We start from the raw sequence: 25505 nt of genomic DNA, 5'->3' as shown, positions 1-25505 counted from the left end.
CAGGTTTTATTTTTCTCAGAAGCATAGGGGAAACGCCCAATACATCGAAACTCATTACCCATGGCCAGTCGAGAAAAAAATATATAGCACGATGAATTATCTCCATTATGATAATTTTTTCTTCTTATTTTTCTAATTAATTAAGATATACATATATTTCTTGGATGATTTCATCTCAATCGGTTTAATACATATATCAGATTTATTCATACATGCATGGTTCTAAGCAGAGATTCTTTGCGTGGAGATGTAAACGGATGACAAAACTTTGCTTTCACAAACGTGCCTCCTGGGGTAAATTGATCGATCTTCAACTAGGATTTTTCACGTCAACCATAGACTTTTGCTTCTCTCTATTAGTTCAACAAAGCGTCCTAATCATATATAATTTCACAGAAATTTTCAGCAGGTACACGCGTTGTACGGGGGATATATAAGAAAATCAGGAAAAAATGTTAGCTTTAATTTTATCTTATGACGACGGAGCATGTAAATGAAGAGTACAGCGACAAATGAGCGATATAATAGTCACTATAGATGTCACAAAATGGCAGATGCAAGAGCATATATATGTGCATACTTGAAAAAGATGATCAAATATACTCACTCAGATCTATTTTTTAATAGATAACGCTGTTGACATTTAAACACATATTTGACTATCACCTTATTCAAAATTTTATGCAAATGTATAATATATAAATCATACTTAAAGTATTTTTAAAGTATTTTGAGTGATATAACAACACACAACCAAATAAATTATAATTACGTATTTTTTTAATAAAACAAATGATTAAAAATATGACAAAATATCAATAGCGTTATCTATTAAAAACAGATGTAGCATATATGTAGCCCATTTGGGTGCGGCTACTGTTTGATATAGACTTTTGGTCGTTGTAGTTTTGCATGAAGTCTGACCACACATGATGAGGTGCTTTATTCAGCGGTTTACATGTGGAGAGAAATGATCAAGCTAGCTATATCATCTTACATGTAATCACTACAATAAAATGGATTTACTCCTTCTATTTTAAATTAGTTCTCTTTTTTTAACTTTATCCTAATTAATTAGGTCAAATATTCCTAGCTAAGGGTCTGTTTAGAGGAATTTTTTTTAGCGGCATCTCCTCTCAGAATCAAAATACTTCCTTCAAATAGTCGTCTAGCTTTCCGTCCAGATTCTAATAAGAAACTATACAGTTGTAAGTCAGAAAATAAACTGAAAACCAAAAATTGTTTTTCGCACCTTCTTTGAATTATCACCCACTGCTTATCAGAATATAAAGCTTCCCAAACCAGCCTTAAATTTTCTCTGAGATCAATCTAACAGAAAAAACAACTTTTAATTTGTCATGGCCCATGTGGTCTAGCTACTTCACTCACTTGTACCCTTCTTATGTTGTTATGCATCCATGCATACATGAAGCTTAGCTTAAATTAGTTAGATGGAGAGATCCCTAATTAATTAGCTTGACCAACAAAATCAGTTCGGCGCATGCATGCCAACAACCACCTCTCCATCTACCCCCTACTACGTACAAAAGAGCACAAGCCAATTATGCCATTGCTAGCATTAACTAACAAACAACAGGTACTCCCTCCACTCTTGTACTATATATACCCTACAAAACCTTGCCTCAAAGAACATCTCATATATACTGATTCCTACTCCCTGACAAAAGCCTCAGAAACACAAAAGAAATATTCCCTCTGCTTGTAAATATAATTTTTTATTCAAATTTTATATTTCCTCTTCTGTTTTAATTTATTACTTGTTGTTCTATCAAATCTCACAGGAGGCGTGGAAAATTACATTTCTACTCTCATTAGTTACATCATAATCATCTTTCCGAAAACAAACATTAAAATTTCTTAGAGAAGTAGTACTAGCATGCATGTCTGTATTATTGAAGGATAGGAACAGAAAAACATTACTAAAAATGCTTTAGAATGTAAGAACACCAATTATTTTGACAAAAAAAAATTGAATGCTAGACCAGCAAGTAAATTGAAACAGGGGAGTACACAGTATAAGCATTTTTGGTACGTGAATTTCAGTGCATGGAAATCTAAACATTTTTAGTTAATAAGGTGCTTATTAAGAGGGAAATTAAAGCAATTTAAAATTGACTAATGAGGTCACTTAAAGGGAATATTTTCTCTTAACTTTAATCTTGACTAAACAATCTAAAATTTTGTATTTTGGGAATGGAGGGAGTAGCTTATTAAGCTCAACTTTCCACCGAAGAAAAGGAACAAGGACTTCTCTCTTAAAAAGAAGCAGAAGTCTTCTTTTGCAGCCTTGCATGTTTTGGAGGTAATAGCTCATCAGTTGCTCTACTCTACATCTGCATACACACATGCTTACATGTTCCTTTTTTTTTTTCTAAAAACAATTTCCTGAGAATTGGCTTGCAAGTATATATATACACACTGTATACGAATAAGTGGGAAAATATATGGTGGAAACTACATATATATATATATATATATATAGTGGGAACCTAGCTAGAAACTATCGTTGGATCAAAAAATAGACGTCTGGGATTCATCAACGTCATCACGAGTAAAAATTTTACTCCAACTTTTACTCATGGCGACGTGGACAAATCTTATACGTCCATTATTTTTTGATTCAATGGTAGTTTCTAGACTTCCACTATATATATATATATATGGTTTGCATTACATATTTTCCTTAAATAAGCTGTGTTACACTCATAGTTTATAGTACTCCACTATATACTAGCACTGGCCCTCTCTTATCAGTAGACTAACACTCACTTGTAAGTTGTAACAAGCCTTAATGACACTACTACATGCAAGGAGATGTATCAAGATAGCTAGGAAAAAAAATTCAAAGAAGAGAGGGGTAAAGACACATTTCAAAGAAAGAAATGTAGTTCACCAGTGTGCATTAATTCTGTGATCATATGGGGACTAGCTAGCTTATGTGTGTGACATGAGAAGAGCTTTTGCCTTTCCCCAACACCGAGATCAAGAGATGCTGTAGTTGAACTAGTAATGGACAAAAAGAAGGTGACATGCATATATACAAGCCAAAAAGAAGGTGAAGAAATTAAAGGAAGTCCATGGACTGTCACTCCTCATGAACTGCACTACTGGTTGTTGTCCTGTGCATCAAAAGGAATGAAAACAGCATGGAATTCAACCAACCGAGATCATCGATCGAATTAACGTTAATACGATGGTCTTATCAATCAGCACAGTCAATTAATTAATTTTCAAAAATTAAGAGAAGAGGGAGATGATGATGATGATGATGATTTTGCTAGCTGATCATGATCAAATCACAAAGTTAGCTAGATGCCTAGCTCAAGCTTGGATTGAGTTAATTCAATTAATTCAGCATGCATGTGCTCTACCTCTCATTAATTCTCTCTGTCTGAAAATCGCTGAATTTCTCTGTGTTTTACACTGTTGACGACGATGCATTGGCGAATGTGAACGCTCGCGAGCTCGCCGTCGCCGGCGGCGGCGAGGAGGAGGAAGAGGCCGACGAGCCGCCGCAGCTGCACTCGTCGCCGCCGTGCAGCCCGAGGTGGTTCAAGCACAGGCATATCTTCTCCCTCGTCTCCGAGTAGTGGTGGTGGTAGGTGTAGCTCGCCGTCGCTCCGGCGCGTCTCGCCTCTGCTTCGTGCGGCGGCGGCGGCGGGGAAGACGGCTGGGACGACGACGACGGCGGGCTTATGGACAGGTTGAGGTCGATGCTGCCGCGGTACTCGTCGCCGTCGCTGCAGCTGCTGTGGCCGCTTGTTGCGTCGGGCGAGCAGCTGGAGCCGCCGGCGGCGAGGTGGTGGTGGCCGGCGACGGCGGCGGCGGCATTGAGCGGGCGGTGCGTGAGCGGGTCGAGGCCGCGGGCGAGGAGCTTGCGCTTGATGTGGGTGTTCCAGTAGTTCTTGATCTCGTTGTCCGTCCTCCCCGGCAGCCTCCCGGCGATCAGCGACCACCTGACAAAAAGTATTAGCAATTGATTAGTCAATTACTCCCTAATTAATCACTAATTAAGATTGATTGATGGATTACTTGTTGCCGAGGAGCTCGTGGAGCTTGATGATGAGCTCGTCTTCCTCGTCGGTGAAGTTGCCGCGCTTGAGGTCGGGGCGGAGGTAGTTGATCCACCGGAGGCGGCAGCTCTTCCCGCAACGCAGCAACCCTATTACCATGTCAGTCAAACACAGTGATGAGTCAGTGATCGATCGCCGTCGTGTCGCCGCCGCCGCCGCGCCATGGCCGGAGTGAGAAGGTAGAGGCACGTATATACCGGCGGCCTTGGGGAGCGACCTCCAGCAGCCCTCGCCGTGCTGGTTGATGTGGGCGATGAGGCGCTGGTCCTCCTCCTTGGTCCACGCGCCCTTGTTCGTGTGCGCCTTCTCGCAGCACGGCGACCTCCCCATCGCTCCGAGCTGAGGAAGACGACGACGAAGACGATGGTGGAGAGTGGAGAGGAGGAAGAAGAGGAGGAGAGGGAGCTCGAGTTTATATGCATGGTGGCGCCATGGCGGATCGAACTCGAAGCGAGGAGAGAGGTTAGAGAGAGAAAGGGAGTGGGTCCCACTTGAGTGAGGTGAGGGACATTTGACCGAGTAGGTGGTGAGCGTGAGTGAGGTAGTGGTTGTTGCCGTTTGCGAGCTCGAAGCCCTAGGGTAGGGATAGATGGATGGATGGATTTGGTAGGTAGGTGGTGGTCTTGTGCGCCTCTTGTCCTATACTACTACCACTCTACTCCTACTATTGCATAAATGCATTTTGGTGTATATTATATCTTTTCTTTCTATTTCTCTTTTTATTCTATACGTTAAATGCATGTGTACGACCATCACTACGTATGCATAGAAAGTATGTCCTACGAGTGAACCGCGCCATTTGAATTTAAGGTTAAAAAGAGACGGAAGTCCTTTTAGCATCTAGGTGTTGCGACACCTAGGCTGGCAACCACATGATGGCTTGAAGATTCGTGCACACCTTTACCACACGATGTATTGTGTGGTCAGTCAGAAAATACAGCACGAATCGCTGAATAGATCCAACGTCTCCTAGCTTAGGTGCTGCTGCATCTAGGTGTAGAAAAAACTGTATCCTAGAAAGAGATAAATGTTGGCAATGAATTTCTAAGTTCCGCGTCGATATAAAGTTGCAAGATTGAATTTCGGTGGGTGAAGCCATGCGAGTATGCTAGCTACCATCCTTATTCCAAATTTCAAACATCTCTTCCTCCATTTCCTTCTCCATATATGTTTGCAGCGGTGTCGGTTTTTTCCCTGCTTTATTATATATATATTACAATTTTTTTTGTATGATTTGGTTCAGCCAGCGGTGGTGTAAAAAGGCATAAAAATGAAAAGAATTTTGTGCGAAAACCTACGGAAAAAACTAGACAAATGACCACAATTGAATGTAAAATGGAGTAGCATTCAAAAATTGTTTAAAAAGAGTTTACTTGGAGCCCCTTACCTACCCTCATCCAACAAATCAAGGTAGTGTTTTAAATGAGTCATGTCCTTTTAATATCTCCTACGCTTCTGCCTACCCATTTGGCAATACAATTTTTCTATTAATAGGCACTTTGGTATTTTCCCTCCCTACTGGTTTATTTTTGAAATGACTACAAATCACTCTTTTTTGGGATAGAGGAACTAGTAAATAATGAATCCTGTAGGGTAAGATTTCTGGGCTGTCACTGGGTTCCGTTTATGCATGAAACCATGAAAAGTTCTTATGTTTTCTAGGAAAGGAGGCCTTGTGGGGTGTGCTATGGCTGTGTTTAGATTCAAAGTTTAGATCCAAACTTCATTCCTTTTCCATCACATCAACCTGTCATACACGCACAACTTTTCAGTCACATCATCTTTAATTTCAACCAAAATCCAAATTTTGTGCTGAACTAAACACAGCCTATGTCTAACTTAAATTATTGATCCTAACGCATGCAGGAACACTAATTCACATATTTGTTACAGGGAATTGATTTCTAACTCTGTGAAAATTGCAAAAAAAATGATATATCCCTAAATTGTAATTTTTGCTAACTCTCAGCACTTTTCAACTATAATAGAAAAAGTCTTTTTGGATTTCTTTGTCGAAAGTCTAGTCATGGAAGTAGGCTAATTTATACAACTTCGAGTGTTTTTTTTTCTGGATTAACCATGCATACAGTTTTTTTTATCATGCTATAATGTGTAGCAGTAACAATTAAAAGCATATCTAAATGAATTATAAACGCTAAAACCATGCAAATATATATGAATCAATTATAAAACGGTAAAACCATGCATATAAATGCATAGTATAGTATGTTTCCACGACCAACATTTGATGAATAATAGAGCATGTGGTAGTACTAGTACCAAGTACCAACCTTTGACATTGACAAGCTTAATTAGGAACTGTTCGATCGGTACATGCATATACCCCTGTCCTCTCTTGAAAGTACCATCCTGCTGCTTAATTAGTTCCCCTACTTAACAGGAACTTTAATTTCTAACAGTACGTAGTACTAGCTATAGTTAGGAGCTATCTAAAATCCCTTTTTAAGTTTCTAGAACTAAACTCAAGCAAGCATGTCATTTTCTTAATTTGACAAAATATATAGGAAATCTGCCCAAAAAAACAGAGGTTAAGCACACTAGCTAGAAATTAGATGGTACTGCTAGATAATTGATACTCCCTCTCTACGTTTCATAGTATAAGTTGTATGACTTTCTCTTAGTTAAATTTCTTTAGGTTTGACCAATTTTTATTAAAAAAATTAGCAACATCTACAACACTAGATTAGTTTCATCAAATTTAACATTGAATATATTTTGATAATATATTTATTATGTATTGAAAATATTACTATATTTTTTATAAACTTGATCAAACTTAAACAAGTTTAACTAAGAAAAAAGACAAACGACTATAATATGAAACAAGGGAGTATAATATTAAAAACCCTTAATTTACTTTTTTAAAAATCAAATATGGTTCTGAAACAAAATTGGTTAGGTGAACAAAAACCCTTGCCCTTTTTTGTGTTTGAATTGGTTACTGCATGCCTTTCTGTTTACTAATTGAGGACTAATTAACCTTTTCAGCATTTGATCACGTACGCACCTGTTGCAGGAGAAGGGGAAGATTCCTTGGCTTCATCAGAATTGAAATAATTAATTATATATTATCTCAATTCCAAGAAACAGCTAGCTTATTAATTCAATTACCTTGGTGTTTGGTAGCCCTCACCTGCTCTAGCTTGTCTTTTTCCACTATATATGTTAATTTATTTATATGTGTACAAGAACACAGAGCAAACTTTTCCCGAATTGGAGCGTTCTTGCTGGGGCCAAAAAGCCGCGAAACAATGCAAGAAACAGTGTGAGCTGCCCAGTGTTGCAATGTCGCTGTACTTAGACCATTTGAAATCTAAAGAAATCCGGTGTTAAATGGCCATTTAAACTTTCCTGGGATATCAATCAATCAATCAGTAGTATTACATGTCAAGAGAAAAAGTAGTATTAGGGGCTTGCTAGCTAGGGCCTGTTTAGATCAATTTGTTGTGGCAATTTTTTTTTATAAAAGTTTTGTTGGCAAAAGATTTGATATTGAAGTTTTGTTAGTTGGTGTTTAGATGTATGGTAAAATTTTGCCATTTTACAAGTAAGGTCTTGTTTGGATCTTTAGTCACTGAACTAAAATTAGTCCATGGACTAAAAACTTTAGTCCCCTACTGTTTGGATCCAGGGACTAAAGGCACATAGACCAAGGAGAGAGAAGAGAGAGGCTGCCACTTTAGTCCCTATAAGTATCTCCAAGAGGGACTAATGGATTTTAGTCCCTTTAATCACCCCTGTTTGGATTCTTAGGGACTACAAGAGACTAAAATGGAGGGACTAATGGATCAGTCCCATGAACCAAACAGGGCGAGCATGGCTCCCAACACACTTTTGGCAAAATTTACTACTTTAGGCTCCCAAATGATAAATGCCAAATTGCTAACTTTTGCTATTAGTGCTTAGATCCATTTTGATAAAAAATGCTCCAAATCAGCGAAACTTTTACTATTTGGAAGGAACTAAAAAAGGACTAATTCAAAGTCTCTCTAGCTAATTATCACGAGATTAATTAATCTAGCTGATAAATGTCTCTCACAATAGCCAACAGAGCAACTGAAAAAGTAGAAACAGTACTTTCTACATTTCAATTACTTGTGGTTTTAGCTTTGTACGAAATCAAACATTTATACCTTTGATAATCAATTTTTAAGAAATTCATATATATAGTCTACTATAACATAATAATTCAGATGTATGGTTTTAGATTTATCATGAGAAATATTTTTATAATATATAATTCACATACTATTAAACTATACAAATTTCTAAAAATTAATGGTCAAAAGTAGAAGTATTTGATTCGGTACAAAGCTAAACCAACAAGTTATTTAAAAGGGGATGACTATTGCATTAACTCCAGTACTCCTAGTAACCATTTTCTTCAATCAAAGTTGATGTGTTCATGTTTTGATGATTGAGATTATGCATGAGCAGAGGGCCATACAGGCTGACAGAGATGGTTTGTTGGGTAGAACCTATGAATCTAACATGAAAAGTTGGATGTGGAATGCAAATAGTCCCCTAACAAGTAACTAGGCTTGCTAGCTAAATCGAAGTCTATCCAGCTAATTATCACGAGATGAATTAATCTAGCTGACAAATGCCTCTCACAACAGCCAAGAGGGCAGCTGAAAAAGTAGCAATAATACTCCTAATAGACGTTTCTTCAATCAGAGCTGATGTGCATGTTGTGTTGATGATTGAGATTATGCATGGAGCAATATGCCATATAGGCTGACAGAGATGGTTTCTGGCCTATGAATCATAACATGAAAGTTGGCCTTGGTAGCTAGCCAGTCATTAATTAATTGATCTTGGTGATGGATTTTTTTTTGACACATTGTTCTGTTCTGTAGCTTTCTGCATTTCTGGCCTTCTGATGAGGGATCAGCTAGCTAGCAGATGAGTACCATATTGCAGTATGTGTGGCTGATGTTAGGTGTGTTTGATTTTGTCAGGTTCAGATATGGGTGTCTCATAATTGAATGCACCCCATCAACTAGCAAGAGTACTGTGCATGAGTAGCTAGTAACAAGTACTGTACTGCCCCACAAATGTGTGTGACCAAAACCAAACCAAACCAAACACCCCAATATATGTGTATATATACAAGAACTTGAATATATGGAGTAGTAGTTATTGCAGTTTGAATCAATTCATTGGAGCAATTCTGATCTGCATATGCATGGTGATGTCAACAGTGCTGCAGTCAAGGAGACGTCGTTCTTGCATCAGCAGCAACAGTGCAGTTATCCTTGGTAGGTTCGACCTCAGCCAACTCTTGCAGCAAAATTCATTCATGCGTGCCCTGCTAGCTGTTGTACTGCGTATAGTAGTATACATTGCAGCAGCTGAATTCAACAGGGTGATAGAATATTTGTTCACTTCTGCTAGTTAATTGATACGAATATCTCAATAAACAAATTACAAATATGAACCGTGATATATTGAGTGATTAATTTGCAGTAGATTTGATGATATATATTTGAACAAATTTCAACCAAATCTTCAAATAGAATGGATCCAAATTATATCTTTTGGCCAGTAAAATGAAAATGGATCTTGGAAGGGCCTGAGATCTCGTGATGTGTAATCCTTGCATATCATGTAGTGTCACTTGCATGCATGGTAACACTAGAGATAATCCTTGATGATTTATCACTGTCTCTTCATCAATGAATGATGTCGATTTGGAAAAACGAAAGGACCTAGTAGTAGCTATATATCAAGTATAGTGAGAGATCTTATATAGCTATCCATTTTGTTTGAGAAAGATATGATGGTTTAAGTATACTCCTATTGATAAGAGTAATATATATGCAATAAGGGAATACGATCTACTAGTACCATGCATGCATGCACAGTTTCCTATATGAAAAAGTACGAATTACCCCCTGAACTATTGCGGTCAACCGAATTACCCCCATAAACCCGAAAATCAGACATTTCTCACCCCGAACTTTCAATACCGGACGAATTAACCCCTCGACCCAATCTAGAGCATGGCAAACCAGTCAGCGTTTTTTTTTAAAAAATATGGGACCAACCTGTCATCCTCTCCTTCCACTCTTCCTCTCTCTCTCTTCTCTCTCTCACGGGGCAACACAGGGGTGGGCGGCGGCGCGAGCGGCAGTGATGCGGAGCAAGGAAGTGCACAAGAAGAGGGGTTTCCAAGACGACGGCAGCGGGAGCTGGCTGAGGAACTGCAGCGGCGTCACCATGTCCCCAGTGCCGGCTGCAGGGCGTCGTCGTCGTGACGACTGACAAGGAGGAGCCCGCAGCTGCTGGCGCTCGGGCGGCGAAGCTCGAGACACCCGCAACTGCCAGTGCATGGCTCGTCGAGGCGGCGGAGGGGGCGAGTGGAGGGGCCTGTAGAGCGAGTCAATGACGGCGGCAGACAGAGCTCGGGGCGCGACGGCGATGGGTGGAGGCGAAGCTCGGGCGGCGGAGGAGGGTAATTCATCCGGGGCGCGACGGCTTCGGCGGCAGGCAGAGCTTGAGGCGCGACGGCGATGGGTAGAGGCGGAGCTCGGGCAGTGGAGCCCCGCCTCCACCCCAGTCGCTCGCTACCCGGGCGAGCCGCACCTTCGCAACCGGCCGCCCTGTCCACCTCCGCTACCATCACCCGCCACCCGGTCTGCCTCCGCCGCTGCCACCAGCCGCTCGGGCGACTCCGCCTCCATCGCCACAGCCGGCCACCCGAGTGCTTGCGAGAGAGAGAGATTGGGGAGGAATCGGAGTTCATCGTCTTCGACCGGTGCAGTGCGGATGTTCCCCGCCACGCACGCTCGCCTCGATGTTCCCCGCCGCCGCGCTCGTCTCGCCCGTCCCCGCCGCTCTCGCCTTGCCCACCCAGCCGTGCCCGCCTCCGCATGCCGCCGTCCACCGCCCATCCTTGTGCGCCCACGCCGCAGCCTCCCGCACGCCGCCGTCCGCCTTCCATCCCTGCGAGGAGCGAGGTCCACCTCCGCCGTCGGCCGCCGGTCGCCTGAGAGAGAGAGAGGAAGAAAGAGAGAGAGAGAGAAAGATATTTGGCGATGACAGGTGGGCCCGAACGTTTTTTATTTTTTATTTGCTGACTGGATTGCCATGTTGGCGCCATGTGTGCAAGCTTAAGTCAAAACCACTCAGAATAGTGCTCAGGGGATAACTTGTCCGGTATGAATACTTGAAGGTGTAAAATGTCCGGTTTTGTTGTTCGGGGGGAGGGGTAATTCAATCGACCATTATAGTTCAGTGGGGTAATTCGTACTTTTCACTTTCCTATATATAAACATCAACCAATTAATATATATGTTTTCCAAAATTATTAAACGTGCATGAATGAATACTATACTATATATATTGCCATGTTGGGCACAAAAATTACTTGCATAAATGTACAATTAAGCACACCACTTATATTTCTAACCTAAAAAAAAAAGTCTATGTAGGTAGCATGCAGAGAAGTACGTGTAGTAGGTAAGGTGGTCTTGATGAGGTCGCTGCGCCACCAAAATCCAAAATTCAACAAAATAGCCAGAGCGCGGTAGGTATATGTTGTTGTATGTAGCAGAACACGTCTGTATGAATAATCTTCATTGATTTTTCTTTTATTATTACAGCACACACATGAATAAATAAATGCATCTCAGGACGGACACATGCTTAAAGAGACGGAGAGACAAGCAGCAAATCCTTATTAGCCTCTTTTAACTTACGCTGAATGGATTTTAAGTCATAATTAATACTCCATCCGTTTTATATTATAAGTTATTTGTTTTTTTTTCTATTCAAACCTTGTTAAGTTTGATCAAGTTTATAGAAAAATTTAACAACATCTAAAGTATGAATTTAGTTTCATTAAATTTAACATATTGAATATAGTTTGATAATATGTTTGTTTTGTGTTGAAACTACTATTATATTTTTCTATATATTTTTCTATATATTTGATCAAACTTAAAAAAAATTGACTAGGAAAAAAAATCAAACGACTTATAATATGAAATGAAGAGAGTAGAGCTTTGCAATTATCAAATATATATAATAAAAGTTTAATTATATGAAAGAAGTATATATCTTGAGATATAAAAATTTTCAGTAATACTGTTTTGCATGTCGAAAGCAAATAAAGATCAATATTCTGATTACATGACTAGTTTTAACAGTAATATATATATATATATATATAGGTCGTTCGAATACATGAATATCTAATGTGCATATAATATACCTTTAATAGAAAAAACGATTAAGTACCTCTAAAAAAATGCAGAATATGGGCAATTGAACCATATTCTAAAACACGTTTTTTCACTGCGAAGCCATATATCTTCATAGGTAGTAGGTCGTATTTTCAATTGCGATTGCTCGCCTGCATAGTTGTAAGGGGAGGGGGTCATCTTAAAGGGTTCGTCTGAGAAAATTAATTTTCACGAGTTGTGAAAACCATTGGCTTTTTGACCGCCTGAAAAAGGCTTTGTCTAAGTAGTGCCATGCAAATGTGCAATAATGCAAGTACTATACCAAATTGAATTGATCAAATCAACAAATATACACAAGATATATATACTTGAAGTCGATCGATTGGTCAATGCATGCATCATATTGATACAACAGGGCCGCCAAAAATGATCGATGAGGTAACACGTAGTACGTGAAGAATTCTTGAGTCGACGGCTTATGTATATATGTAATTTGGTGCATATGCCAAATTTTCAACAGTGGTACTACCATTAATTCTATCTGTAGTTGCTGTCAGATCAGAATGGAATTTTTCCCCATGCAGGGATCTTTTGAATTCTTCAAGCTCTATCGATCATCATGCATCTTTTGTCCAAATTAAACGGGCCAGATTTCAGGAGTGGACAATAGAGTTTGGTACTGGCTTGGAACCTTTGAGTTTGTCAAACCGAAGGTTTCAAATCTGAAGAATAATTGGCAACGATCTGCCTGCATGGGGCCAAAACAATCCAAGAAAATGAACAGATGTAAGAAAATGAACAGATCGTGAGACCTAAGCTAGCGTAATTAAGCATTGACTGGTAAAAGAAACGTTCTACTCCCTCCGTTTCACAATGTAAGACTTTATAGCATTGCCCATATTCATATGGATGCTAATGAATATATATATATATATATATATATATATATATATATATATATATATATATATATATATATATATATATATATATATATATATATATATATATATATTCATTAGCATCCATATGAATGTGGGCAATGCTATAAAGTCTTCATTAGCATTTATATGAATGTGAACAATGCTAGAAAGTCTTACATTGTGAAACGGAGGAAGTACATATTGGTGGTGAAGGAATTAGTTAAGCAATATACAGGATGGCATGGAAGCATTGACTGGTAAAAGAAACGTTCTACAGATGTAATGCTTTCTCCTTAATGCAGTCAAGGTAGTATTTGTCTTGCATGGAAGCATGCTGGATTGCTGATTAATCTAACTGGTCAGAAGTGTACTATAGCTCTCTTTTGGTCAGTAGGTACAGTAGCTAGCTAGCCGATATATGCATGTGTTAATTCTAATTCCGTCAAGAAATGATCAAACTTTCCTGCTATCTGTCCCTTATCCATTCCTAGCTACTCGGTCTTTATATGTTTTATTTTCAAGAAAAGACACTATTTGGCAATTGGCACCAAGCTATGGCATCTTTTCTTAGCAAGAGGGACATAGACAGCTAGAGTTATACCTAATTATGATAATATGATTGCACCTTAATTTCTGTAAAAGATGTATGAAAGTAGAAACGATAATTGTAACTAATTATGATGTCAGTTCTTTTCTAGATATTAACTGTACAACAAATATGTAAATAGAAGCAACTTTCTTTCTTCTTTTTTTTTTACAAAAATGAACTGCGGCAACTGCCTGATGGAGTGTAATAAACAGTTCCCACATATGATATCTTCCACAGATATTTAACTTTAACCTTTGGAACTACACATAAGAGTGACAGCACTATGACGAAGATTACTCTCAAAGACAGGAGTATACTACAGGAGACAATCATGGTGACATCTCTGTAATGCGTGTAGCACCAGTTTCAAAGAGAAGAGGTTGAAATCCATGGCACTGGAAGAAGAAATTGCTAGCATATCTAGATAGGTTGGGCATGCATGCGTGATGCGTCCAATATATGTCACCAAGCTAGATCATGTCAAGAATTCATGGTCAACTATATATGCTTTAATTATTACTATTGTAGCTAATTATATCATTTAAATTTTATTTCATAATATAACTACTTTTTTACCTACATACTCATCTCAACTAATCACAACCATCCTTTGTACGTATTTAATTTCACCATATTCTTTAACTAAAAAATACGCGTCCCTATTTTAAAATATAAGACATATATTTTTTTGAGGATAATATTTTCACCAACAATTAGTCTTTTGTCACATAAAATTGAATTTATTATGTTCATATTTAAATTACTTATGACAACATTTTCTTATCACATATAACTGATACCATAATAGAGAAATTATATCATAATAGGGTACTTGTGCTAATCGAAAGTTTTGTTATAATAAAATAACATATATCTTATATTTTAAAATGTTGGAAGTATAAAGCTAGCTAACGGGACAGATGTACGTAGTAACACGTGCTCCCTCCGTTCTAACATACTCTCTCTATTCCTAAATACAGGGCGTAACTTCTTTTCAACTGGATTCCATAATACAAGGCGGCAGCTTCTCGGTGCATGCAGGAATTGATGAGTAATCCTTGGCTCCTGTACTAGTGCATGCAGAATTAACTGATGACTCGGTTTGGCTTTTAAATGCATCTGCATGCATGCTAGCTATTCACACGGAAAGTGCAGGTCGAGCGCACGCTGCATGCATGGTGGTTAATGCTAGCGTATCTACTGCGCAACAACCGAAACGTCGCTCTTCGAACGGAGAGAATTAATCAGCATAACTGCTATTTAAACGGTTTTATTGGTCTTTGCAACTACAACAGCCACGCCCTATATTAAGGAACGGAGGGAGTACGTAATACATATATTAGTACTATAAATTCAGTTAGATGAGATTATTTCGGATTCATATTATTAGAATCTGTTATATTTAATTTAATATTATAAATTACTATATTCTGAAACAGAGACGATAACCAGTTTCAAAGAGCATCACCATGGAGAGTAGCAGAGCTTTGCTCTTGGAGAAGAAGCCCAGAGGTGCCATTGATTGGTCAAGACATAAAGGAAGCTGCTGAACTAGCTACAGGAGAATCTATGCGGGCATCGGCATGTGTGTAGACGGTACCGTACATAGTACTTCTATACTTCCCCGTCCCAAAATACAAGAACATAGGACTAGATAAGATATTTCTTGTACTAAAAATTTGAACAAACATTCAGTTCTAGATTCTTATATTTTAGGATGAAGAGAGTACTCCCTCCGTCCTATAAAAAATCAACTTAGTATTGGATATGATATATCTTAGTACTATGAATTTAGACATACCAGTACTAGATTCGTTTTTTTAGGTAGAGGGCGTTGGAAAAAAAAGAGATCCACATATGAAACCGTGCAGCAGAGAGTGGGGTCACGCATGTCCTTAATTAGTTGGAACTTATTTGTAGTGCTACTGTATTAGTAATAGTATATTACGATATATGGTCAATTAGGAAGAAAAAAGTGAGGAAATTTTAATGAGAAGGAAAAGGATGTGTCCTCGACAATGAAAAGGAAACAGTTCATTTACTATCATTCACGGTTTATATAACTTTGTACCTTCTTGAAATGACAGTGCGATTTCCTGACCTTTTCTCCATGAATATTAATGTGTGCATGTCTATTACTATGCTTAGCTAGTTTACAGTGTTTTGTACACGATGATCTCGTAATAAGCTAGCTTGTTTGTTCGATTTAAATGGAGCATTGAGCAAACCTAGCTAGTAGAAGAAAATAAACCTTGTGTATATATGCGGCCCGTTTAATTTATGAATGTTACCTTTTGTTCTTTAGAATCTAGTTAAACAGGGAAAACTTTACTAATTACAGCAAGATTTTTCTATTGAATTAAAGCCAGACCAATTTTTTTAAACTTACTCTCTGCAACGACCAAAATTTGAAGAGAAATTTAACGGTAGACTAGGGTTGATGACTATACTTTCTTTTTCTATTTTTAATGTACATTAGGATGATTATATGGGCCGTACGTCGTCGTCCAATCAATACATTATTTTCAATGCAAAAATTAATTCTGATTATTAAGCTTGCATATAATATATTATCTATTCATCGTGACCATGTACATGTCTTCCATATAAATGTACTAGTTGAACTTAATTAATTAAAATAAGTTGCAAATTAATTATTTAACCGATATCGATTTTCTTCTCCCCACGCTTTGCTTACGACTCTTGCACGGCAGCAAAGTAAAGTTTTTCTTGTGTTATTCATTCGTATGTCAGCATAGCGTAAGTGCTAAGTCCCAGTAGATCGATCCATGCGATTATACTATATATTTTGACAGCAACTTAATTATATATATATATATATATATATATATATATATATATATATATATATATATATATATATATATATATATATATATATATATATATATATATATATATATATATATATATATATATATATATATATCGCGATCTCACGAATCTTTTGTTGAGTCTAGCTAGTGATCAAATGTTACAGTAGTAAAGCATAGCACATGCAGTAGAAAAAATGGTCACCTTTTACGTAGTAAACCCATCGTTTTAGTCTTCGAATGTACAAAGAGATGATCTGCTAAATTACGTCAGCCAGGCGTATTAATTGCGTCTAGCATGCGTACAAAACTATGCATATATAGGTCGATCCAAATTATAATTCGATATTCCTCGATCTATTTTCTTCAAGGTATTACGTACGTTAATTAATTTCCAAATATGTTTTTATAGTTTGAGTAATTCTCTTTTAGTCCTGTCTAATACACATACATGCACGCGTAAATGGTTCCTAATATTCAAAATAAAGGAAGAAAACATAAGAGCATCTCCAGAATAGGCCTTATTTTAAAGTCCCTAGCTACAAGTTGGGGCTGCCCTCATTTCCTAAGGAAAAAAAACCTCCAACTCCAGTAGTAGCCAGTAGCCCCTATTTCTTAGCCTCTATTCATGTTTCTCTTGTATTTTAAAATACACAATCTATGTATACACTATGTTTAACACCACAATAATTCAAATATAAATATTTCTAACACGTATAATTTAACCATACTTCAATTCAAAATTTCAAAGTATACAATTCAAATTCAACATCAAAATTTTCAAACATGTAAATATGGTGCGGGCACAATGCCATATACTCATTTTTCAAACATGTAAAAAATTTTGGAGCAAGAGATGCAATAAAATTAAAATATACTAGTAGCAAATGCCAAATGCTCATATACTGTACACTGCTGCCGCTTCTTTTATGCATCAGTTCAGTAAAAAGACCTTGTTTTCCAGTTTTTAGAATATTGAGTTATTGATCCAACCTGTCACTAACTGATGCAATTATCGATGAGTAATGCACATCAGCAATAGAAGGTTGATTTCTGCAGATTAATGATTAAATCACAAGATTCATAACCTTGAAAAGGGGCAGAAGGAAGTGGAGCAGCGATGTGCAAAGTACATGATCTGGACGAGCGACAGTGTGGGATGTTGATCGCTGGAGTTGATGCGTGCAAGGTTGACGACGGCTTACGCGAAAAAGAAGAATGGTGGCGACGGCACAGCCAAGGCGCGAGAGAGACGAGAGAGGTGCGCGCTCGGGATTTTCCACCGATCCAAAAAAAAAAAAGGAGAGATAGGGGTTGGGTCTAGAGTCCCCAGGATTGAGGGCTAGGGGGAGAAATTTGGGAGCCTTCCTATTTTAGGGCCTTTAATAGGGGCCCTGCTAGACCTTTATTTTTCTCCCTTCACCTCGAAAACTATTTGGGGGCTTAATTTAGTTGCTCTGCTGAAGATGCTCGGTATTCAAAATAAGGGCTGCCTAACCAACATTCGATCTAAAATTCATTCAAATATAACCATGGCACAATTATTACAGCTCAGTGGTGGTGGAGGCGTGTCTACCTGCACATCGCGTATTCAACCCCATACCCTACACGAGATTGATTTTCATTTTCCAATCCAACCCGAATTAAATTAAGCGTGTCTAATGGGAAAAAAATAGAAATATTTATCCCTTGATTTTCTATCCACAACCCTAACAAAACCGTCCAGAAGAATATATATTCATGCACACACACCCGATGGTATGAATATAGATGAGGAGCATGGTTAATTTCAAAGTTGTACCACTACGTCAGAACTGACATTCTGTAACACTATTTTGTAACACATTCGGAGATGTGTTACTGGGGATGCTATAGCAACGAAACCTTATTTGTTGCAAAAAAACGTTGTAACACATTTCCAATATGTTACAGTTGGTATACATATAACACCAATTCATTGTTACTACCACCTATAGTAACTCTGTGTTGCGCTATGTAATTAAAACAGATTTAGTTTTGGATAATATATTGGTGCCTTGGTTTATTATAGGTTTATTTAACATAGTGATGTAACATTATCTAATCATATAAAAAGTACTAGGGTTGGATAATATATTGGTGCCGTGGGTTTATTTAACATAGTGATGTAACATTATCTAATCGCATAAAAAGTACTTGGGTTGCTTTCTAAAACAACTAACGTTGCCTAACAGAGGAGTTCAACTCCTAACCTCCTGTGTAAATACACAAGAATCGCACCAGACTAGCCAACTGGGCAAGCAAACATTTGTGTCATTAGTTGTAAATTATTGTACTTGTTTTTTTTGCATTAATCAAAATTTAAGAAATTTAATTTTATACACACATGCGTACACTTTATTTTCAGGAATTGTGGTTTGATCAATGAACCAAGCATTCATTGGGTTGACCAATGCCCATTTTATATATAAAAAAAGGATGGCTGGACTCAAGTTATAAAAGTACCACAAGCACAGTGAGAAAGCATGCAGAATTTATAGATGAGGCTGTGGGCTTGGTTCATAACTCCTTGGATTTATGTTTTAATTTAGCGAGTGACTCTAATCCATGACATGTGTATAAAAATATTTAATCACAAAATTGCTACAATGTAGCTGAGGTATTTGCATGGAATCTTTTTGTCTTACATCATGAACTTAGAAAAAAAAATGGAAGAATAATCATTTCGGCAATATGAAAGAATAATCATTTCAGTAATATGGTAAAAAACAAGATGCTAGAGAGATCACATAACCCAGACATGATTACAGGACTAATCAATATAGCAGTAGAAAAGGAAAAGCTCACACGAACAAATTTAAAATAATCTATACAGATAGACTACACTGGGAATTATTATTGACTACTGAAGACTGGCCTAAACTCATGTTTGCTTGGACTAGAACTGCCATATGTTGCTTAGTGACAGCTGCTTGTTCACTTTCGCTTGCCGAAAGAAACAGCAACACCCCGATGCCACCTGGCCATGTAGGAAAAGAAACCAAGTTCATCAGCAAAGACATGACATTTCTTTTGTTGTTAAAGAAGACATGGAGATAGCGAGCTGATCAATAGAATCTAGAAAGACAGATATCTTGCCAATGTAACTGCGTCTGCATCAAAATAATGGACCTGAAACTAAACAATATAGAGCAAAGAATGGACATGAACATGCATGAACAGGTTTTAATCAATCAGAAATAAATATAAACACAACGATTATTGCTATCTTTTAATAGAAAGAATAGCCAAGGTAACCACAAATTATTCATCCACTACGCTTGTAATCATATTTCTCACAAGAACATAATGTAAGATCATACTTAAACCAGTGGACCTAATAGTTGTACCGTACACCAAAAAGGCAGAAAAGTTAAATTAAAAGACCATAAATATTGTTGGATTTAGATGCATTCAGTTGGATAGAGTTTTCGATAGTTCTAAAACTGGAAGCACCTTTGCTAACAAAAATAAATCCATCAAAAGGTTTTAGATCAGGTAATTGCATATACCTTGAAGTAATGAAATAAATCATGAAAGAGTAACTATTTTCCTCTGTTATCCTTCATTATTCAAAGCATTATTATCAACATCTACTGTTGTTCCTTCAACATCTGTTCTAACCCATTACTTGTAATTGTTTGCATTACTGGACATTCCACCAAGGTGTGAAACATGGAATGGCTCAATTTCTATGTCACCTGCCCATTCATCCTCACCAATGTCATATATATCTCTAGGTTTGTTCTTCCTTACCACAGACCACCCAGGATTCATTGGATCATCAACATAATAAACTTGATCTGCTTGATTGGGGAAAATAAAAGGCTCATGCTCAACTTTTTCTCCAATATGTATGAGATGTGAGAAGTTAACTAGTGTGTAACCATACTTATCTTTTTTAACTCCTTTTCTAGAAACAACATCAACCCATTCACATTTAAACAGTACTACTGAAAATTGTCCAGAGTAATTTAGCTCAATAATATCGATGACTCTACCATAGTATGTTAGATCACCCAATATTGGATTTGTGTCACTTGATTTAGTATAACTGGATGTTTTTGCACTTAGGACAACTCCGCTATTCTGTGTCACTCCATCCAAATGTTTAGGCCTAAACCGGAAGCCACGAGTATTGAAAGCACGATATCGTTGGACCAATCGGACCACGAGCCAGCCATCTATGATCATTCTTGACACTGCATATGCCATTTTTCCTCTCTAGATCCATTATCTGTGTACATAGGATTACTTAGTCATGATTTTATTTGTTGATCTAAATGATAATAAAACGAAACTTACATGAGCTCTGAACCATTCATGGAATTTTTCATTTTGGATATGCTCGATAATCTTTGGGGTGATGCGGCCTTGCCGATATGTTCTTCTAATCTCATCAGCATGAGTTCTGTAAAAGGAAAAAGTGTCATGAAGTATGCTTTGAAGAAAATGATTAGTGATGAAGTGTATGATCTTGAGCTAATACCGAAGGTATGGGTTGACATCTGGACAGTTGAAGAGCACATATCTATGTGCTTGCATTTTAGTCAAGCCCCTAATAACATAACTTCTCGGCTTGCCAAGTGGTTTTCCAACATGAGGAAAAAGATATGGTGTGCATTCATCATCTGAACATGCAACTGACTCATCATTATCATCATTTCGTGTAGGCTGGTTATGCTTTGTCTCAAAACCTTCAAGATATCTTGAACAAAATGTCATACACTCATCTGCCAAATATGCTTCTGCAATACATCCTTCAGGATGTGCCTTATTGCGCACATATGACTTTAATACACTCAAATACCTACATAAATAAAGAGAAAGATTAAAAATGTTAAAAATTCTATACTAGATAACAAATGAAATTATATTTGTGAGAGAAATGTACCTTTCCACAAAATACATACATCGGTAACACACAGGACCTCCTAATTTTGCTTCAGTGGCTAAATGAACAACCAAGTGCACCATAATGGTAAAAAAACCTGGTGGAAATATCATCTCCAAACGACATAATGTCATTTTAATTTGTTCCTCTAACTTGTCAAGCACATCAATGTACAGGACTTTTGAACTCAGTTCTCTAAAATATCCACATAGATCAAATAAGACAGAAGTGACATTGTTAGGAAGCACACCCCGCAAAGCAACTGGGAGAAGTTCTTGCATTAGAATATGACAGTCATGACTTTTAAGACCTGAAATTTTCCCTTGACTAACATTTATACATTTTGAGATGTTTCCTGCATATCCATCTAGAACCTTAATATCATGGAGAACTTTGCAAAATTGCTGTTTCTCCCGTTTAGACATTGTATAGGAAGCAGGAGGCAAATAATACTTATTATTAGCTTTTCTTATGGGATGCAAATCTGGCCTTATATTCATTTCTTGTAGGTCCAAGCGTGCTTGTAAATTATCCTTTGATTTGCCTTCCAGTCCTAACAATGTCCCATATATGTTATCACAAACATTCTTCTCAATATGCATTACATCAAGATTATGATGGTGTACATTCAAGTCCCAGTAAGGCAACGAAAATAAGCCACTACGGCATTTCCATGTTTTTGACTTCTCAAAGTCATTAATTTTCTCTATCTTTTGTAAAACTGATGTTTCAGAATAAGCAAGAGGTTCTACTCTATGTTCTTCAGTTCCATCAAAAGAATTTTCATTATATCGTAATTCATGGTCCAGAGGAAGAAATCGACGATGTCCCATGAAACAATACTTGTGTCCATGTTTCAAACGTTTAGAGCACGTTTCTTCACGACACGTAATACAAGCAAATTCACCATTGACACTATATCCCGCAAAGATCCCAATCCCAGGATAGTCACTAATAGTGAACAGTACTGTAGCACGAAGCTGAAACATCTCATTTTGAGATGCATCATATGTAGGAGTTCCAACCTCAAATAAATCAAATAACTCTTCATAAACTGGTTCCATAAATAAATGAAAATCCTTTCCAGGGTAAGATGGACCAGGAATTATTAGTGCAAGCATAATAGAAGATGCTTTCATGCATAACCATGGAGGAAGGTTATATGGAATCAAGACAACTGGCCAACAACTATAAGTTGAACTCAATGTCCCAAAAGGATTAAATCCATCACTAGCCATTGCAAACCTGATGTTTCGAGAATCCGATGCAAACTGGGGATTCCTAGAGTCAATGGACTTCCAAGCCTCTGAGTCAGCTGGATGACGCAACACACCATCCTTTGTACGACCCTCATCATGCCATCTTAATGCTATAGCTGTTTCCTTGTGCATAAATAACCTCTTAAGCCTTGGCTTAATTGGGAAGTACCTTAACACTTTCCTTGGGGTTGCCCTTCTCCTTTCCTTCTTTGTTAAAGTAGTTTTATCTTCTTTGTTTTTCCACCTTGAAGTACCACATTTTGAACAAAAGTCATCGTTTGCCTTAGCTTTCCTATAAAGCTGGCAGTTATTTGGACAAACATGAATTTTGACATAATTAAGTCCAAGCTTTCCTATTATCTTCTTAGCTTCAGCAAATGTTCCAGGTAAATTCTTACCATTTGGAATTGCTTGTTGCAAGATTGCTAGCAAATCATTTAATGATTTATTACTCCACTTGTTAACTGATTTTATGTGAAACAAGAGAACTAGAAATGACAGCCTTGTAAGTTCACACCCTTCCCACAAAGGGTCATGAGCATCTCGGAGCAAGTCATAGAATGCTTTTGTTTCATGGTCTGGCCCACTGTTTAAAGAATTTTGTACATCATATTCATTCACTGGAGGGTCATTGTTTGTGTTCCCAAAAGCATCTTGCACTAGTTGGCGCATGTTACCATCCATTCCTCTACTTTGTGACTCTGTTCCCCTACTGTTGGCAGAGATGAATGATGTGGTTTCACCATTACAACCCCAAGGACTATACCCAAGTAACATTCCATGACATACTAAATGATCATACACTTCATCCCGCGTTAATAACCACTTGTTGACACACTCCTTACATGGACATCGGATCTTATCTTCAAGACTCTTTTCCCTATATGCAAACTGAAGAAAACCATCTATTCCAGCAAGGTACTCATCACTTGGTCTAGGGAAAAGCAATAACTTCTTAATATTATTCAAATCCATCAATTTTCTGTGTTAAAATAAGAAATATAGTTAATACATGAGTGTTCCTAATTTGACAACAACCACTAAATATTTTTGATTCTATAATTATGCCTTCAAGCCAAAAGAAATTTGTCTACCGAACATGTGTAGGTGAGGTTAACTGTACCTGGAAGCTTAGGATTAGGATCCAGTAGATACAGCGTCGACGCAGCCCTGATGCTTGCTTAATTGAACCAAACGAAAACGACCATCTTATCTACTGACTAGATCAGAAAAATAGCAAAGCAGTACATGAGTGGATCAGACATTGCTGCAGATGGGATTGACAAAAGCAATCAGAATAAAGAATTAAGGACTTTACATGACAATTGAGGAATTAAACTGCACTATGAGCCAATATTTTTGGTTGTACAGATTAAATTATATGGTTAATATAAGAGTTTCTGTGAGCTAGATTAAAAATTGAAACAATAAGATGCAGGGTAAAGTTTTAAGATGCCATCTGCGTACAAGAAAAATGACAAACACTTGGTGTGCGTAGAAAAACTTAGTGCTTAACAATTTGCTAACCTGCCGTCATATGCACTTGACTGCCTTAGGGTCTTGACCGTCTTGATCACCAAGCACAGATCCACCAACACCAAGTGAAAATGTGATGGTGAGGTCGCTGTTGCTGATGTGTGGCTCGCACAAGGGACGTGTAACGGGGACGCGCGGAGGATGCTAGCCACGCCGCGCGAGTCGGAACTGGACCTGGATTCCTAGGGACAGGCCACCGGGGCGGCTAGGGCACGTCTGCACCAGCGTGGAGGCGACTGGTGGCCGGCGCTGCAGGGGCTCGGGCCTGTTTTGGTGGCTCCCGTCAACGACGGAGTGCTGGGGAACGAGACTAGATTGGATGAAGATTGGAAGGGAGCGCACAGGCCTACACGTAGGAGATGAGCGTGTTTCTCAATCGATATTACAACTGCTTCCGGATAAGGAGAAGTGAACCCAGGAAATTGAGAAAGAAACGTGCAAAAAGATGTTTCTAGACTCAATTGATGAGCCTGGGAACTTCTTTTTTTTTTCATGTTTTTCAGGAACGATATAAATAGATTAGATGCAATTCTTTTCTTTTTAGGAATGAGAGAAACAGATAAGATGCAATTCTTTTTTTTTAGGAACGAGAGAAATAAATGATTGCCATTTTTTTAGGAACGAGAGATTTTCTTTTGTAGGAACGAGTGAAATAGATGATTATTTTTGTAGGAATGGGAGATAGGTGAGATGCAATATATTAGCTAACTCTTCTTAATGCACGTGTACACATTTTTAAGTGCTAGAACACGTGTACACTATTTTATCTGTGCCATTGCAAATGTGTCTTTTTAGATAAATACTACTCCCTCCGTCCCAAAATATAAATATTTTTAGCCTAATGTAAAGTCAACCATTTTTAACTTTGACTATTAATAGAAAAAAATAAAAATATAATCATGTAAAATTGAGGTTACTAGATTTATCATTAATCAAACTATCTTTTTTATTTAAAATATTTTATTTTTATAAATATAATGTGAAAATAGCATGCATCTCGAAGACTATGCATCTCGAAGACTGTGTCGGAGTACAAAAATACTTATATTTTAGGACATGAGCATTAAAATTCGTCTATTTGTAAGGGATGTTGTGCGTGAAGCTCCACAAGGAGATCTATGCCGCTGCCCTCCCCGGCGGCTGCGACG

The 25505-nt window shown here is 37.8% G+C and overlaps 2 protein-coding genes across 2 annotated transcripts; both read right to left on the bottom strand.

The window, feature by feature from the left end:
• Positions 1–3281: 3281 nt before the first annotated feature.
• LOC127756603 (myb-related protein 308-like) lies at positions 3282–4581 on the bottom strand. Its single transcript, XM_052281954.1, has 3 exons — positions 4292–4581; positions 4054–4183; positions 3282–3977 (listed from the first exon to the last, which is right to left on the bottom strand). The coding sequence occupies exons 1-3, from the start codon at positions 4422–4424 to the stop codon at positions 3440–3442; spliced, it is 801 nt and encodes a 266-aa protein (XP_052137914.1). The 5' UTR covers positions 4425–4581; the 3' UTR covers positions 3282–3439.
• Positions 4582–20785: 16204 nt separating this feature from the next.
• On the bottom strand, positions 20786–23505 carry LOC127757371 (uncharacterized). Its single transcript, XM_052282874.1, has 4 exons — positions 21716–23505; positions 21158–21478; positions 20974–21079; positions 20786–20905 (listed from the first exon to the last, which is right to left on the bottom strand). Exons 1-4 carry the CDS (start codon positions 23503–23505, stop codon positions 20786–20788), a joined length of 2337 nt encoding a protein of 778 aa, XP_052138834.1.
• Positions 23506–25505: the final 2000 nt, after the last annotated feature.

This window comes from Oryza glaberrima, chromosome 12 (assembly GCF_000147395.1).
Source record: "Oryza glaberrima chromosome 12, OglaRS2, whole genome shotgun sequence".
Classification (NCBI taxonomy): domain Eukaryota; kingdom Viridiplantae; phylum Streptophyta; class Magnoliopsida; order Poales; family Poaceae; genus Oryza; species Oryza glaberrima.
The sequence above is the reverse complement of the archived record's forward strand: the minus strand, read 5'-3'. Positions and strand labels throughout refer to the sequence as shown.

Coding starts and splice junctions, on each gene's coding strand:
- LOC127756603 (XM_052281954.1), bottom strand. CDS start 4,424: ATGGGGAGGTCGCCGTGCTGCGAGAAGGCGCACACGAACAAGGGCGCG. Junction 4,184..4,291: donor GTCGCTCCCCAAGGCCGCCG/GTATATACGTGC, acceptor ACATGGTAATAG/GGTTGCTGCGTTGCGGGAAG. Junction 3,978..4,053: donor CACGAGCTCCTCGGCAACAA/GTAATCCATCAA, acceptor ACTTTTTGTCAG/GTGGTCGCTGATCGCCGGGA.
- LOC127757371 (XM_052282874.1), bottom strand. CDS start 23,505: ATGGATGGTAACATGCGCCAACTAGTGCAAGATGCTTTTGGGAACACA. Junction 21,479..21,715: donor TACATTGATGTGCTTGACAA/GTTAGAGGAACA, acceptor TTATTTATGTAG/GTATTTGAGTGTATTAAAGT. Junction 20,906..20,973: donor ATGAATGGTTCAGAGCTCAT/GTAAGTTTCGTT, acceptor CTATGTACACAG/ATAATGGATCTAGAGAGGAA.